Here is a 16062-nt window from a genome sequence, read left to right as displayed (position 1 = left end):
AAAATAAAACAAGACTTTTCTCCATAAGAGATATAATACTTCTAAAAAGGAATCTTTAAAATGACTCTGAAATTTTTTTTTGTTTTAAATATTCCAACTTATTTTTCTGGCAGAACTACTTTCTTAGTAGTTAAAGTTTACTTAAATCAATTAATTAAACTGAGCACTCTTAATTTCTATCATTCATAGGTTGAAGGACTGGTTTGTAGAGTCATTCCTACTTTTAGCAAGGCTTGTAGAAAGGTAAATTCTTCAGCAACTCCTGCATTAGTTATATTGCCTATTTTTAAATGTATCTTTTTAAAAAATTACCTTTTATAGAACAACTGTACTTTTAATTTTGCGACAATCCCATGTGCTAGGGTTACTAAAACAGGCTCAGAGAGTATAAGTGGCCTGCCTAAGTTCGCATAGCTAGGAAGTGGTAAAGCTGACATTCAATTGTCTGACCAACTTCAAACTCTGTTCTTAGCTACAAATTATGCTGCCTTACTTAATGTTGTATATATTCAGTGACATAATCAACTAAGCTTTCCTCTAGTCCTCTGATTTTCTTTTAGATCCGTGAGAGAAAACACTTCAGTTATATGTAGATTCTTATCCAATTTTTACATTGATGACATGGAATATATAGTTCAGTTGGTGGATGATTGGGGCCTGAGAATCTGTGGTGCCCCATAAAGGGAACAGGTGATATAAAATTTGTTTTAGGAGAGGAGTTACTTGCTATTTTCGCAAAGCCTTGAGATCAGAAGAGGAAGAGAGTGTTGATGAGGAAGGCATTGGGAAAATAGAGGGAAAATAGAGAGTGACCACCCAAAACCACAGGAAGAGGGCAAGTGGCATCAGTTTCCTACCTCATTGCATTGAAAATCCCTGTAGGTCATCAAGGTGGGATTTGGGGCATTGCACTGCCTGTCACCCCCCGCCCACCCCCACCCCCTGCAAACCAGTTAAGTGTCACCATCCTTCAAATTGGTGATCTAGACTTCCATGAACTCACTTCCAGGTGTCTCTTCCAAATATAGGCTGGTTGTCTCCTGATAGACCTTTCCAAGATGGTAGGACAAGCAGTTAAAAGGAAAGACAAGTCCATGACTCCATGGCCACCATAAGAACCAAACACCTGCTACTTAAAGGCTGCTGGAACTCAGCTTGTGGAAATGATACTCACCTCATTATTACTAACAGAAACGCATATTCTACAGCTACGATTTATTTTAGAATCAAAATGAATGGTAACACGAAATCCCTAAAGTAGGAATGCAAAAAGAGGGAAATAACATCCTGAGTGATAAAATACCTCACTTTTAACTTTCAAAGCCATCTGCACAGTATTAAGATCAGATGTCAATTGCTTTCTCCCTTCTCTCTCTTCTGACAACTCACTTTCAAATATTTCAATTTTTTCTTGGCTCATTTTCAAAATCTGTAAAAAGCATTTTACATCATTAATTCTATGTACAATAATGTTTCTTATAAATATTGATAATAATAATTTCCTGCCTAACTCAATTATAAAGTCATTTAGGGGAGATATAAAGCTGGGAAAAGGAATTCATGGTCCCATAGCTTGTAAGAGACATTTTTCTCTCTCAACCTGTTTTCTCAGTTGTCAAATGGAGCTAATAATTGTTCTACATACATTATAATCATCAGAGTAGGAATTAAGTGAGATTTTGAAAGAATTTTATTAAGCACCTACCAAATATAAAGTGTTGGTAAAATCTTTCCAGATTGATAATAATAATTAAAATAATGAGAGCAGCTACTAGTTAGTGCTTACCATGTGTTAGCATGTACATTATGGTACATGCTTTACTTGCATTACCTCATTTTGTTTTCCCATGACTCCTGTGAAATTGGAACTACTTTTTTTTTTTTTTTTACAGAGAACAGGGGTGAGGCTCAGATATATTAGACATTTTTCCCAAGATCACATAGCACTGGGATTCAAATCAAATCTAACTTACAAGTCCTTACTTTTAATATCTTCTCTATTTGGACTTGCCTAAGTATATTTTCTCCTGTTACAAAAACCTATGAGGAAATTAAATGGAGGCCAAAATGCAATTTAGTGATTTAGTAATGGGAGTCCGCCTCACCTGTATTAGCAACTGTCACTGAAAACAACCTTTTTATTTTTTGCCTCATTCATATCTTGTACTTGCACTGTCTCTTGACCTTTCGTACTGGTTTCTCTTCTGTTTTCCTATATTACTGATAACTCAGGCTCTAAGAGGGAAATCTTAATCCAAATAAATCATCAGTTTAAATTCATTCATGTGTTACTCTAAAAAACACTGAAAACATAAGCTATAGTTCTTAAGTGTCCTTCCCTGAAGCTACACCTTGAAAAATTTCCCTATCAACAAGTTTCACCCCTGGTCTTAGGTCCTTTGGAGAGTTGCTTTATTAAGTATTTAAGCCCTCACTGCTGTTTGGCAGCTAAATCAAAGGGACCAAGTATTAGAAAAATATACTACAGGATCCTCATTTTCCTAACTTAAGCTGCTAATGTATTTTTTTTTCACTTTTGAAAAGTACCCTTTTATTGTTGATTGGCCCAGTAACAATACTATATGCAAAAGAAGCTTTTGAGTATTTAGATGTAATTTAGAAATAGAAGACACTAATACTGATATTACTTTTATTCAGAATTAGGTTTCAACAGAAACTTCAGTTAAGTTTTTCATTTATTTCAGAGACAAAAACATTCATTTATTTAAGCTGAAGAAAGGAAAGGGTTGATATATCAGAGTTTTACCTAATTAAATTTTGGAGAAAAGTATTTTGGGGCTTTGCTTATACTTGCAGATTCATAATTTACTTCCAGATACATATTAATTTAACCTACAGGTTTTTTCAAAAATTATTAGTTTGGTAAAGTTGATTATCAATAGACTTACCTTTCTTGTGTTTAATATCAATAAAATAGGAAGAGAGGACAGGCAACTGGAAAAATGGATGATGAACACCCAGTGTAACTTCTACAAATTCTTCTGTCCAGGAGTATAGAAAAAAGACCTGGTTAAGAATCAAGTCGGCTTCCTAGGAGCGCTGAACAAGGATATAGGAAAGGGTAAATTTTTTCTCAGAGCGGCTTTTCCCCTTCATCAGCCCCCTTTTGCCGTGCTGAATGTTTCTGTACATCCACACATGACATGCTGATGCATGCGGCACTCAAGGCAAGAATCTCCTTGGCTCCACCTGAGATGCCTCAGTGCAAAATGCAAGAAACATTTCAACTCTTAAAAATGAAAACTCCCCTCATTTCCTCTGTGTTTTTTAGTATAAGAATGCCATGTATTTTAATGCTATAGCTTTTAAAAGATAGCTTTTCAAGAGAATGTTTATTTGAAATTTAACACAATTTGTGGCATACTAAAAATGCTTATGCATTTAGGCAATCTATGTCCTGCATGTACTTCATGGTGATCAAAGTTTCAAGCAGAAAAACACAGCAAAGGGGCAGCAAATAATCTAAGAAATGAGCAGTGGTATAGAGAGAGCTCTGGGTAGCTGAAGGGAGCCTACCTCGCCTGTCAGGCAGCAGTCAGAAAAAAAGCAAGCACTACCAGACTTATTAGGGAATTGCCTCACTGGCATGGGGTAGCCACCAACGACTCTGGAGTGCAGTGTAACAGCTCAGAATTCTCCACTTTCAGTGTTCCACTGGCCCAAAGGTAGGGATCGTCTACTGCTCTGAAGCAAACTGTGCCTCCTAGGCACAGTATGACAAGTGCTACTGCTGTCTCAACTATGTGCCTGCACTAGGCTGTGCTCTCTCATAGACACAGTCAATGGAATGGCAGGTGTGGGCACCAGGCAGGATGGGACATAGTCATCACCTCCAGGTGGGCACGGTTTATGTGCTCAGTGCTGAGCATGCTGTAGCCCCCATGAGTTGTTATAAATCCCCTACGTAAATCCTTCCATAAATCCTCATCCAAGAGTTGATGTGATATACAAAATCAGCTCCAAGGCCTGACAAGCCTGGAACAACTCCTAGCTCTGCCGCTCACTTTGTTCAAGACCTTTCAAGTTCTCTCAAATATGACATGGGGACTATACCTACTTACCTTGGGGAGGGCTGTTACAGGGATTACATGAGATTATGTTTATAAAATATCTAGAACAGACCACGGCATTTGAGGGATGCTTAATATATTGCGGCTATTATCATTCCTACCAGATACCTAGCATTTCTTCTTTTTAAGCATCTTCTCTGAGAATATGCATACTAGCAGCATTAAGATGGTCTATCAATGGTAAATCTGTCTGCAGATAGAAATGGATAAGGGGGGCAGCCTAGGTGGCTCCAGCGGTTTAGCGTCGCCTTCAGCCCAGGGCCTGATCCTGGAGATCTGGGATTGAGTCCCACATCGAGCTCCCTGTGTGGAGCTTGCCTCTCCCTCTCCTTGTGTCTCTGCCCGCCCCCCCACCCCTGTGTCTCTCATGAATAAAAAAAAAAGAGAGAGAAAGAAAGAAAGAAAGAAATGGGTAAGGGTTACAGGTCATTATCTTGAATAGCCTGCCCGATTTAAGGGATTGGTTTTCTAAATTATTTGTCCTTTTAAAGTCATCTCTTCCCACTTATTTTATTTTTTTACATATTTTTTAATTGGAGTTCAATTTGCCAACATATAACACAACACTCAGTGCTCATCCCATCAAGTGCCCCCCTCAGTGCCCGTCACCCATTCACCCCCACCCCCCGCCCACCTCCCTTTTCTTCCCATTTATTTTCAAAAGAATTCTTATGGGGAAACTCTCTACAGGGTACCCAGAAATGGAGGCTTCTCTGGTTGATATAGAAGCAGAAGACCTAGAGCTCTGCATCTGTGGAACATCAAGGATCCTCAAAACACAGTTTGAAAATTGCAGTAGCAAAAACATGAGTCTTGTAGTCAGTTGAAATTTGAAATCTTCACACTTATGAATTTGTGATCTTGGTTTCCTCACCTACACAGCAGGGTGAGAGATACCTACCTCCCAGAATTTTCTGTTAACATTAAATGAGTTATATCAAACCCACAGCAGAGACCTTATAACATTGTAGGCACTGAAATTTTCATTCCCATACTCTTACTTCCTTTTTGTAGGAAACAGAAAGCAAAGCAGTAAGAAACCAGGAATGATGGCATGAGACACCCATGCACCCACCTAAAAGCTGAAGATTCATCCCAAGGGGAGCATGGCCCTGCATCAAGATCTGAAAATCCTAACCTACTGATTACAGTACTCGGTTCACTCAATTCCACAGATGAGAATGATCCTTTAGTTAATATGATAGCATCATTGCTTGGCTGCCAAACTCAATCAAGAAAGCTTGAATCTTTGTTCATGGAAGATCAAGAGAAAACATTGATGGCAAAAATCTATTTAGTATTATTTTAGAAATCCACACGTATTTCAAGTCTTGATGAACAAGTAAAAAAAAAAGAGTGGTTTATACCACAGCCTACAGGATGGAGATTAGACAAAGAAAAACTTCTGGTATTTAAAATTAAACATGAGAGGAAAATGTATAATCTTCTTTACTAAACATGTTTTAAAATATGATGTATGTTCATTTATGTCATAGATAACATCTATCATAGAGGGAACAGATTAACCAGTTACTCTACAAGGATCTTTTCTACTATCAGGAATCCTGTGATAAAGAGGGCCACATGAAAGTGCACCACTGGTAGGTATCTCTCTCTTCAGGAAAGAACTTGGCATTCTCTTCCCAGGCAGCCTCCAGTGAATAACTGAGCATGGTGAGGATATTAAGGCTCGGACATTTATAGTTAATGTGGAATTCCTTCACAGGTTACCATTACGCTAAAGCCCTGTTGGTCTGAACAAGACTTCTCAGAGCTACACCACAATCTGAGGCTCTTCCTATTCAATCTTTTTTCCTTCTCCCTCTTCTTTAACAGATATCAGACCTACATCATGAGCTAAAGGCTTTTTTGCTAGGCTACATCTGCCCTTCCCTTGATCCTTCTCAGGGATCACCCCCAATAACTCTCCTGCAACTCTAGTCTTGTCTTGGTGCTTGCTTCCCAGATCAGTCTCCTTCTAGTGGATATATGGATGATAAGACAAGGAATGGGCAACAGATCATGGTTACCATCAAAGTCAAAAGAAAATGATCATTTATTTAAAGGCATGAATATAAACATCAAAGAAGCTCACTGAACTGCAAGAGACTCACACTGAGACATATCAGGCCACCGAAAGCCAAAGACAAAGAGATCATCTTGAATGTAGCAAAAAGAAGTGACTTGTCACCTACAGGAGATTCTCAGTAAGATTAATAGCAGATTTCTCGTCAGAAACTTTGGAGGCCAGAGGAGCAGGCTGATATATTCAAAATCTAAAAGAACAAAACAGCCAAGAATTCCATATCCAGCAAAACTGTTCTTTCAAGAGTGAGGATAAAATTAAGACATTCACAGATAACAAAAGCTGAGAGAGTTTGTTACTACTAGACCTGCCCTGTGAGAAATTCTAAAAGGAGTCCTGTAGGTTGAAATGAAAAGATAACAGACAGTAACTCAAAGCCATATGAAGAGATAAACATCTCAGTAAAGGAAAATACATGGGCGATGATAAAAATTAGCAATGGTTTAAAACTCCACTTTTTGTTTTCTACATGATTTAAGAGATTAATATATTGTTTTAAAAATTAGGGATGCCTGGGTAGTTCTGTGGTTGATTGTCTAACTTTGGCTCAGGGCATGATCCCAGGGTCCTGGGATTAAGTCCTGGATTGGGATCCCTGCAGGAAGCCTGCTTCTGCCTTTGCTTATGTCTCTGCCTCTCTCTCTCTCTCTCTCTCTCTCTCTGCCTCTCATGAACAAATAAATAAAATCTTTAAAAAATAAATAAATAAAAATTATTATTAGCCTAAAAGCTAGTATTATTGTAACTTTCATTCTAATTCTATGATTTGGTTTCTATGTTAAGAGACTAATACATTTTTTAAAGATTTTATTATATAAGAGAGAGTGTGTGTGTGTGTGAGAGAGAAAGAGCACAAGTAGGGGGAGGGACAGAGGAAGAAGCAGACTCCCCACTGAGCAGTAAGCCTGATACAGGCTCCATCGCAGGACCCTGGGATCATGACCAGAGCCAAATGCAGCCACTTAAACAATGGAGCCATCCAGGTACCCCAAGCGGCTAATACATTTTAAAAAGCAATTATTAGTTCATTGTTTTGGATACATGCTATATAAAGACGTAATTCTGTGATGTCAATTACTGAGAACAGAGCTGTAAATGAGTGGAGTTTTTGCATATTATTGAAGTTAAGCTGGGATAAATCCAAATTAAAGTGTTATAACTTAAGTATGTTAAATGTAATCCCAATGGTAACCACAAAGAAAATACTTATAGAATATACACAAAAGGGAATGAAAAGGAATTAAAATGTTTTATTACCCAAAAAGTTAACTACACACAAGAGAGATACTAATGCAGGAAATGAGGGGGATCAAAAGCTATAAGGCACATAGAAACAAATGGCAAAATGACAGAGTCCTACTTTAATAATTACTTTAAATGTAAGGCACTTAATCTCTCCAATCAAAAGACAGACATTGGTATCATGGAAAAAACAAAACATAATCTAACTATATACTGTCCACGGAAGATTCACTTTAGATCCAAAGATATGAAGAGATTGTAAGCAAAAGGGTGCAAATAGTACCAAAAGATAGCAAGGCTAGTTAAACTAATATCAGACAAAATAGATTTTTTTCAAAGATTTATTTATTTATCTATCTATTTATTTATTCATGAGAGACACAGAGAGAGGCAGAGACATAGGCAGAGGGAGAAGCAGGCTCTCTACAGGGAGTCTGATGTGGGACTTCATCCCAGGATTCCAGGATCGTGCTCTGAGCCAAAGGTAGATGCTCAACTGCTGAGCCACTCAGGTATCCCAGATTTTATTTTATTTTTAAAATTTTATTTATTTGAGAGAGATAGAGCATGAGCATGAGAAGTGGGGGAGACAGAGGGAGAGGGAGAAGCAGATTCCCTGCTGAGCAGGGAGCCCAATGAGGAGTTCAATCCCAGGACCCTGAGATCATGACCTGAGCTGAAGGCAGATGCTTAACCAATTGAGCCATGCAGGCATCCCACAAAAGAGACTTTAAATCAAAAAGATTAAAAGAGACAAATAAGGGCATTATATATTAAGAAAAGGTTCAATACAGCAATAAGATATAGTAGTACCTAATAACCAACCAAAATATATAAGGCAAAAATTGGCAAAATTGAAAGAAGGCATAAACATTTCTATAATAAGAGTTGGAGGGGCAGCCCAAGTGGCTCAGTGGTTTAGCACCACCTTTGGTCCAGGGTATGATCCTGGAGACCCGCGATTGAGTCCCACATCAGGCTGTCTGCATGGAGCCTGCTTCTCCCTCTGGCTGTGTCTCTGCTTCTCTCTCTCTCTCTCTCTCGCTCTCTCTCTCTCTCTCTGTGTGTCTTTCATGAATAAATAAAATCTTTAAAAAAAAAGAGTTGGGGACTTCAGTATCTTACTTTCAATAATGGATAGGACAGCCAGGTATAAGATAAATAAGGAAACAGAGGACTTGAACAATACAATAAAGCAACAATATCTAACAGACATATATAGGACCTCTACTCGACTGCTTTTCCCAAATGCACACAGACATTCTCCAGGACAGACAATATTTTAGGCCATAGACTAAGTCTTAGTAGATTTTGAAAGACAGATCTTATGCAAAGTATCTTCTCCAACCACAGCAGGATAGAAACAGATATTAATAACAGAAGGAAAACTGGAAATTTCAACTATTTGTAGAAATTAAACAACATATTCTTAAACAACCAATGGCTCAAAGAAGCAATCACAAAAGATTAGTAAATACCTAATGATGAATGAAAATGAAACACAAAACTACAACATATCAAATCTAATGGGATGTAATGAAAGATGTACTAAGGGGGAAATTTATAGCTATAGCTTACATCAAAGAATAAGAAAGATCTGAAATCAACAACCTAACTTTATAATTTAGAGAGGTATAAAAGGACAAACAAAAAAATCTAAACTTAGCAGAAAGAAATAATAAGAGGGCACAGATCAAATAAAAAAAGAAAAAAAGAAAATCAGTGATACCAAAAATTGGTTCTTTGAAAAGATCAACAAATTTGATGAATCTATTAGCTAGAAAGACTAAGAAAAAAAGAGAAGAATTAAATTACTAACATAGAAATTGAAAGTGAGTACATTACTGATTTTACAGATTAAAAAGCATTAGAAGAGAGTACTTTGAACAATTGTACACCAATAAACTAGATAACCTACATGAAATCGACAAATTCCTAGAAACATAAAAGCAACAAAGACTGAATCATGAAGAAACAGAAAATTTGACTAGACCTATAACTCACAGGATACTGAATCAGTAATAAAAAATCTCAGGTACAAAGAAAAGCCCAGGCCTGATTGCTTCACTGGTGAATTCCACCAAACATCTAAAAAAGAACTAAGACAAACACTTCTTGAACCTTTCCCAAAACTTAAAAGGGAAGAAACACTTTCTAACTCATCCTGGGAGGCCAGCTTACCCTGACATGAAAGTCATACAAATATACAAAAAGGAAGAAAAAAACCACAGACCAATATCCTTTACGAGCATTGATGCAAAATTCTTAACAAAATATTATTAAAATGAATTTCACATTATATTTGAATGAATATATACACCATGAGCAAGTGAGATTTATTCCTGAAATGTAAATACGGTTTAACATACAGAAATCGATCAATGTAATACACCACATTAAAAGTATGAGGGAACATTGACATGATCATCTCAATTGATGCAGAAAAGGTATTTGACAGAATCCAACACCCTTTCATGATTAAAAAAAAAAACATGAAATAAACTAGGAATAGAAGTAAACTACCTCAGGATCCCTGGGTGGCTCAGTGGTTGAGTGTCTGCCTTCAGCTCAGGTTGTGATCCCTGGGGTCCTGAGATCGAGTCCTGCATCGGGCTCCCTGAAGGGAGCCTGCTTCTCCCTCTACCTATGTCTCTGCCTCTCTCTGTGTGTCTCTCATGAATAAATAACTAAAATCTTAAAAACAATCCCTCAACACAATAAGAGATTTATAAAAAACCCACAGTGAACATCATATTCAATAGTCAAAGACTAAAAGCTTTTCTATAAGATCAGAAACAAAGCTTTCACCACTTCTATTCAACACAGTATTGGAAATTCTAGCCAGAGCAATTAACAAGAAAAAAAAGATATCCAAATAGGAATGGAAGAAGTAAAATTATCTGTTTGCAAATGATATTGCCTTATATGTAGAAAGCTGTAAAGATTGTATAAACAATTAGACATAATAAGTTAATTTAGCCAAGTAACAAGATACCAAATCAACACACAAAACTCAGTCACACTTCTACACACTAACAACAAGCAATCTGAAAAGGAAATTACAAAAACATTTCCATTTATAGTAGCATCAAAAAGAATAAAATAGTTAGGAATTAACTTAACCAAGGAGGTGAAAGATTTGTACAATGAAAACTACAAAACATTGCTGAAAAAATTAAAGAAGACAAACAAACACATTCCATGTTCATGAACTGGAAGACTTAACATTGTTAACATGTCAATACTACCCAAAATGATCTACAGATTCAGGGTAATCCTTATCAAAATCCCAATGACATTTTTTTGCAGAAATAGAAAAACCCATCCTAAAATTCATATGGAATCTCAAGGGATGCTGAATAGCTAAAACTATCTTGGAAAAGAAGAACAAAGCTTCAGGACTCATACTTCCTGATTTTAAAATTTACTGTGAAGTCACAGTAGTCAAAACAGTGTGGTACAGGCATAAACACAGACATACAGATCAATGGAATAGAATACGGAGCCCAAAAATAAACCTTCATGTATATGGTCAAATAATTTTTGACAAGTGTGCCAAGAACATTCAATGGGAAAAGGCTAGTCTTTTCAACAAATGATGCTTGAATAACTGGAAATCTATATGCAAAGGAATAAGTTGTATCTTAACAGCGTATATAAAGATTAATTCAAAATGGATCAAAGATTTAAATGTAAGACCTAAAACTATAAAACTCATAGGAGAAAAGATGGTAAAAGCTTTACAACATTGAATTTGGCAATGATTTCTTGGATATGACATCAAAGGTACAGACAATAAGAGAAAAAATAGACAAACTGGACTTCATGAAACCTAGAACTTTTTTTGTGCATCAACACAGTGAAAAGTAAACCTATGGAATAGAAAAATATTTGCAAGTTATAAAACCAATAAGGGATTGATGTAATCAGAATATGTAAAGAGCTCCAAAAACTCAACAACATAAAAACAACCTGATTTAAAAATAGGCAAAGGACTTGAATAGATATTTCTCCAGTGATGACATATGAAAGGTCAATAAGCACATCAAATGATGTTTAACATCTTTCATTATTAGGTAAATGCATCTCAAACCATAGTGAGAAACCACCCTGCATTCATTTGGAAAGCTAGCGCCAGAAACAGAAAATAGCAAGTGCTGCTGCTGATGATATAGAGAAAGGGGAATCCTTGTGCACTGTCAGTGAGAATGTAAAATAGTACAGTCACTGTGGAAAATGGTATGGTGGTTCCTCAACAAAATGAAAGAGAACTACCATATGATCCAGCAGTTCCACATCTATATATATATACCCAAAAGAACTGAAAGCAGGGACTTGAACAGATACTTACACACTCACATTCATAGCAGTGTTATCCACAATAGCCAAAAGGTTGAAGCAACCCAAGTATCCCTTGATGGATAAATGGATAAACAGGATGTGGAATATACAATGGAATATTATTCAGCCTAAATAGGAGGGAAATTCTGATCTATGCTGCAACATGAATGATACTTGAAGACATTATGCTAATTGAAATGTGAGTCCCAAAAGGATAAATAGTGTATGATTCCCTTTATGTGAGGTACCTATAGTAGTCAAAAATCATAGAGACAGAAGTAGGATGGTGGTTGCCAGGAGTTGGGGGAAGGACAGAAAGGGGACTTACTGCTTAATGAATATACAGTTTCAGTTTTACAAGATGAAGGGAGTTTTGGAGGTGGATGTTAGTAATGGCTGCACAACAATGTGAACATGCTTACTATCATTGAACTGTACACTTAGAAACACGAGGGGCACCTGGGCGCCTCAGTGGGCTGAGCCTCTGACTCTTGATTTCCACTCAGGTCATGATCTTGGGATTGTGAGATTGAGCCCTGCAGCGGGCTCCCTGCTCAGCGCAGATTCTGTTTCTCTCTCCCTCCTTCTCCTCCCTTTCCCCCACCTGCCACTCATGCTCTCTCCCTCATATAAATAAATAAATCTTAAAAAGAAATAGTTGACATGATAAATTTTCTGTTATGTGTATTTTGCCAAGGTAAAAAGAATTTTTTTTAAAGTAAAGACTTTTATGGACAAACAAAACCAGAAAGTTTATCACTAGTAGACTTACTCTAGAAGAAATGTTGAAACATGTTCTTTAGGCTAAAGAAGTATGATTGGTACCAGATAGAAAGTTGGATTTATGCAAAGTAATGATGAGCTCTAGAAATGGTCAATATGTGGTTAAATATGAAGACTTTTGCTTTTCCTTTTTTTAAAAGACTTATTTTTATTTATTTATTTATGATAGACATAGAGAGAGAGAGAGAGAGAGAGAGAGAGAGAGAGAGAGAGAGAGGCAGAGACACAGGCAGAGGGAGAAACAGGCTCCATGCCGGGAGCCTGACGCTGGACTCGATCCTGGGACTCCAGGATCGCGCCCTGGGCCAAAGGCAGGTGCGAAACCGCTGAGCCACCCAGGGATCCCCTGCTTTTCCTTTAAAAGGTAATAGGCTAAAACAAGAATAATAACAGTGTACTACAGGGCTCAGAACAGCAAGTGTTGTTCTTTTTTATTAACAGTTCATCCAATTTATTTCCTTCCTCTTGCATTTTACCATAATCATTGAGGTTAAATCACACCTTATACCTTTTATTTGTAAATCACCATAGTTAGGCATCTAAGTCTGTCACTTATAGGTTCTACTATCCACCCAATGGTAAAACATAATTCAACCACACTCTCCTACCTTATAACAAGTATCACCTCTTCTCCAAACAGCATGTTGCTCATTGCTGTCTGAGGCCTCAGCAGAAGCACCTTTGATGTGCATATTTATAGCAACATTCTGGACATGGCAATCTATGTGTTGTCTGAGATGACAAAGCCTTCCCTGAAGCTCTCACTTCTTGAGCTCCCATCAGAATCACCTTTAAATCCATATTATACCAACATTCCCTTCAAGGCAGTTTTGCTTTTTCTATCTAGCACCTCAAAATTATTCTAGCCTCTATATATAATACAATTATGAAGCCCATTCTACAGTTTTAGGTATTTGTTATAGAAGTGCCTCACTTTCTGGTACCAAAATGTCAACGAGTTTCCTAGGGCTGCTATAACAAAGCACCACACATTAGGTGGCTTAAAACAACAGAAATGTATTCCTCATAGCTCTGGAGGCTTCACTGAATCTTCAGATCAAGTGAGGGAGAATTTTTATTTTAACAATATTGGATCTGCTGATGTGTTAACATGGTCTACATCTTTCTGTTTATTTGGGTCTTTAATTTGTCTCAGCAATGTTTTGTAGTTTTCAGCACACAGGTCTTACCTGTATGTAATTACATTTATTCTTTAGAAAGAATTGAAGTATAATTTACATACCATAAACGTATATGGTTCAGTGGTTTTTAGCATGCTCACAAAGTCACACAATTATCACCATTATCTAATTTCAGAACATTTTCAACTCCCCTAAAGAAACCCCAAACCCATTACGTTCTCCATTTCTCAGATGGCTTTTCTGTCCTATAATAAAACTTTGATAAATTTCTATCAAAATTTTAAAACAACTATTCTTCATAAAACACTTTTAAAAATGAAAAGCAAGTCATAGACTGAGAAAAATATTTAAAATACATATATCTAATGAAGGCCTGATTCCAACCTATATAAAGAATTCCTGCAACTTAATATTCATATAATTAAATTAATGAACAAAATATTTGAACAGAAGTCTCATAAAACAAAATATACTGGGATCCCTGGGTGGCGCAGAGGTTTAGCGCCTGCCTTTGGCCCAGGGCGTGATCCTGGAGACCCGGGATCGAATCCCACGTCGGGCTCCCAGTGCATGGAGCCTGCTTCTCCCTCTGCCTGTGTCTCTGCCTCTCTCTCTCTCTCTCTCTCTGTGACTATCAGAAATAAATAAATAAATAAATATTAAAAACAAATATACTAACAGCCAATGGGCACATCAAAACCTACTCATTGTCATTAGACACTCTCAAAAGTCAAATTAAAACCACAGTGAGGGACTCCTGGGTGACTGAGTTGGTTAAGTGCCCAACTCTTGACTTCAGCTTAGGCTATGATCTCAGGGTCATGAGATCAAGCCCCATATTGGGCTCTGCTGAACGTGGAGCTGACTTAAGATTCTCTCTCTCTTTGAGCATCCGACTCTTGATTTCAGCTCAGGTCATGATCTTAGGGCCAGGAGACTGGATCCCCTTGTCCAGCTCCACGTTCAGTGCAGAATCTGCTTCAGATTCTCCCTCTGGCTCCCTCCCCTTTTGCCCCTCTCCCCATTTGCGCTCTTTCTCTCTCTCTCTACTCTCTCCACTCTTCTCTCCCACCTTCTCTGCTTTTCTTCCCTTCCTTCCTACAAAACTGCACTGCTTCTATGCAAGAGGGTTTTGGAAGACAAGGAATAATACTAGTTCCTTGAGTCAGAGCCAAGAAATCCTGTAGCTGCAGTTTCCATGATACCTAAGAGGTCTGTGCTATAGGGCTCAAGGAGCTACAATAAAAACAAGCTCAGCAACAAGGGATGTCACTCATCTTGGGTATGGAAGAGGAAAGCCCCCCAAAGCAGTCTAGCCCCTTGCCCTGAATGTTTGACACAGCCCTATCTAAACCACACTGGGTCCCACTTCATTCCAGCTTGCGTTTGATCACTTTGCCCACCACTTCAGAGGCTGATCATGCTGAAAAGACGAGACATGGTGCACAGCATCTAAGCCCTTCTGGTTCTTCACCATAGTTTATTTCTTTCAGTGTGACTCCAACTACCCACTACCCCACCATTGTTGATTCTATAAATCAACTTCATTTTGATGATTAAAAATGCTCAAATTGGTTGTATCTTTGTAAGATTCCCTTTTTTTTTTCCTTTAAAAAAGAAAATAGTCCATTACATTCTTCATATAAATTTTCCCTGTGGGGAAGATTTTAACAGAAACACATCCTCTGCTCCCCAATTTCTTCCTCCATTCTAATTGGCCAAGCAATAAAGAAAGACAGACAGCAAGAGGAGAGTAGCAAATGATCAGTACAATCACTCTGGTGTATTTTACAAAAATGCGACTTGCTTCAAAATTCAAAATCAGAATGAATAGACTTTATAATACCCATTCTCTCTGTTTGGTGTCCACAGTTTTCCCAGGGGAGTGGTTTCCAAGTTGCTTATTCTCTTGAGATTCATGAATCTCTCCTTTAAGTTTTTCAACCTCAAATACAAAAGCATTTTGAATATGAGAATATGGGGTTTGGGGAGGTGGTCTGCTTTGTTTTTAAAAGATACAAGGAATACTGAATACATCCCTTATGAAAACATTTCAAACTACACATAGGTATAGAGAGTAAAAATTGAAAATTTCTTTCACATAACCTTACCCCACAATCCCATTTCCCTTTCCAGAAGTTAACACTGTTCAGGATATACCCTTCTTGAGTTTTATCATGTATGTGTATATATGTATGTGCATGTATTAAGTATATTTTAAGTATTATAATAACTTATTATATAGCTTATATTACTTATAATATACTTAATATATACATATATGTATTAAATACGTACATGCACAAAGACTAAGACAACTTGAACAGTTGTTCACTCTTTTTATGATGGTGTTTTAAAAATGAAAAAAAAACCGGGA

At 37.3% G+C, this 16062-nt stretch overlaps 1 protein-coding gene across 1 annotated transcript in view; it reads right to left on the bottom strand.

Annotated features, from left to right (window-relative positions):
- Positions 1-16062, bottom strand: part of CCDC30 (coiled-coil domain containing 30) — a 117761-nt gene that overhangs the window by 64361 nt on the left and 37338 nt on the right. The window contains 1 exon segment of the mRNA XM_041739070.1: positions 15532-15630. Coding sequence (XP_041595004.1) covers positions 15532-15630 — 99 coding nt within the window.

Source organism: Vulpes lagopus, chromosome 23 (genome assembly GCF_018345385.1).
Source record: "Vulpes lagopus strain Blue_001 chromosome 23, ASM1834538v1, whole genome shotgun sequence".
In the NCBI taxonomy this organism is placed as follows: domain Eukaryota; kingdom Metazoa; phylum Chordata; class Mammalia; order Carnivora; family Canidae; genus Vulpes; species Vulpes lagopus.
The sequence above is the reverse complement of the archived record's forward strand: the minus strand, read 5'-3'. Positions and strand labels throughout refer to the sequence as shown.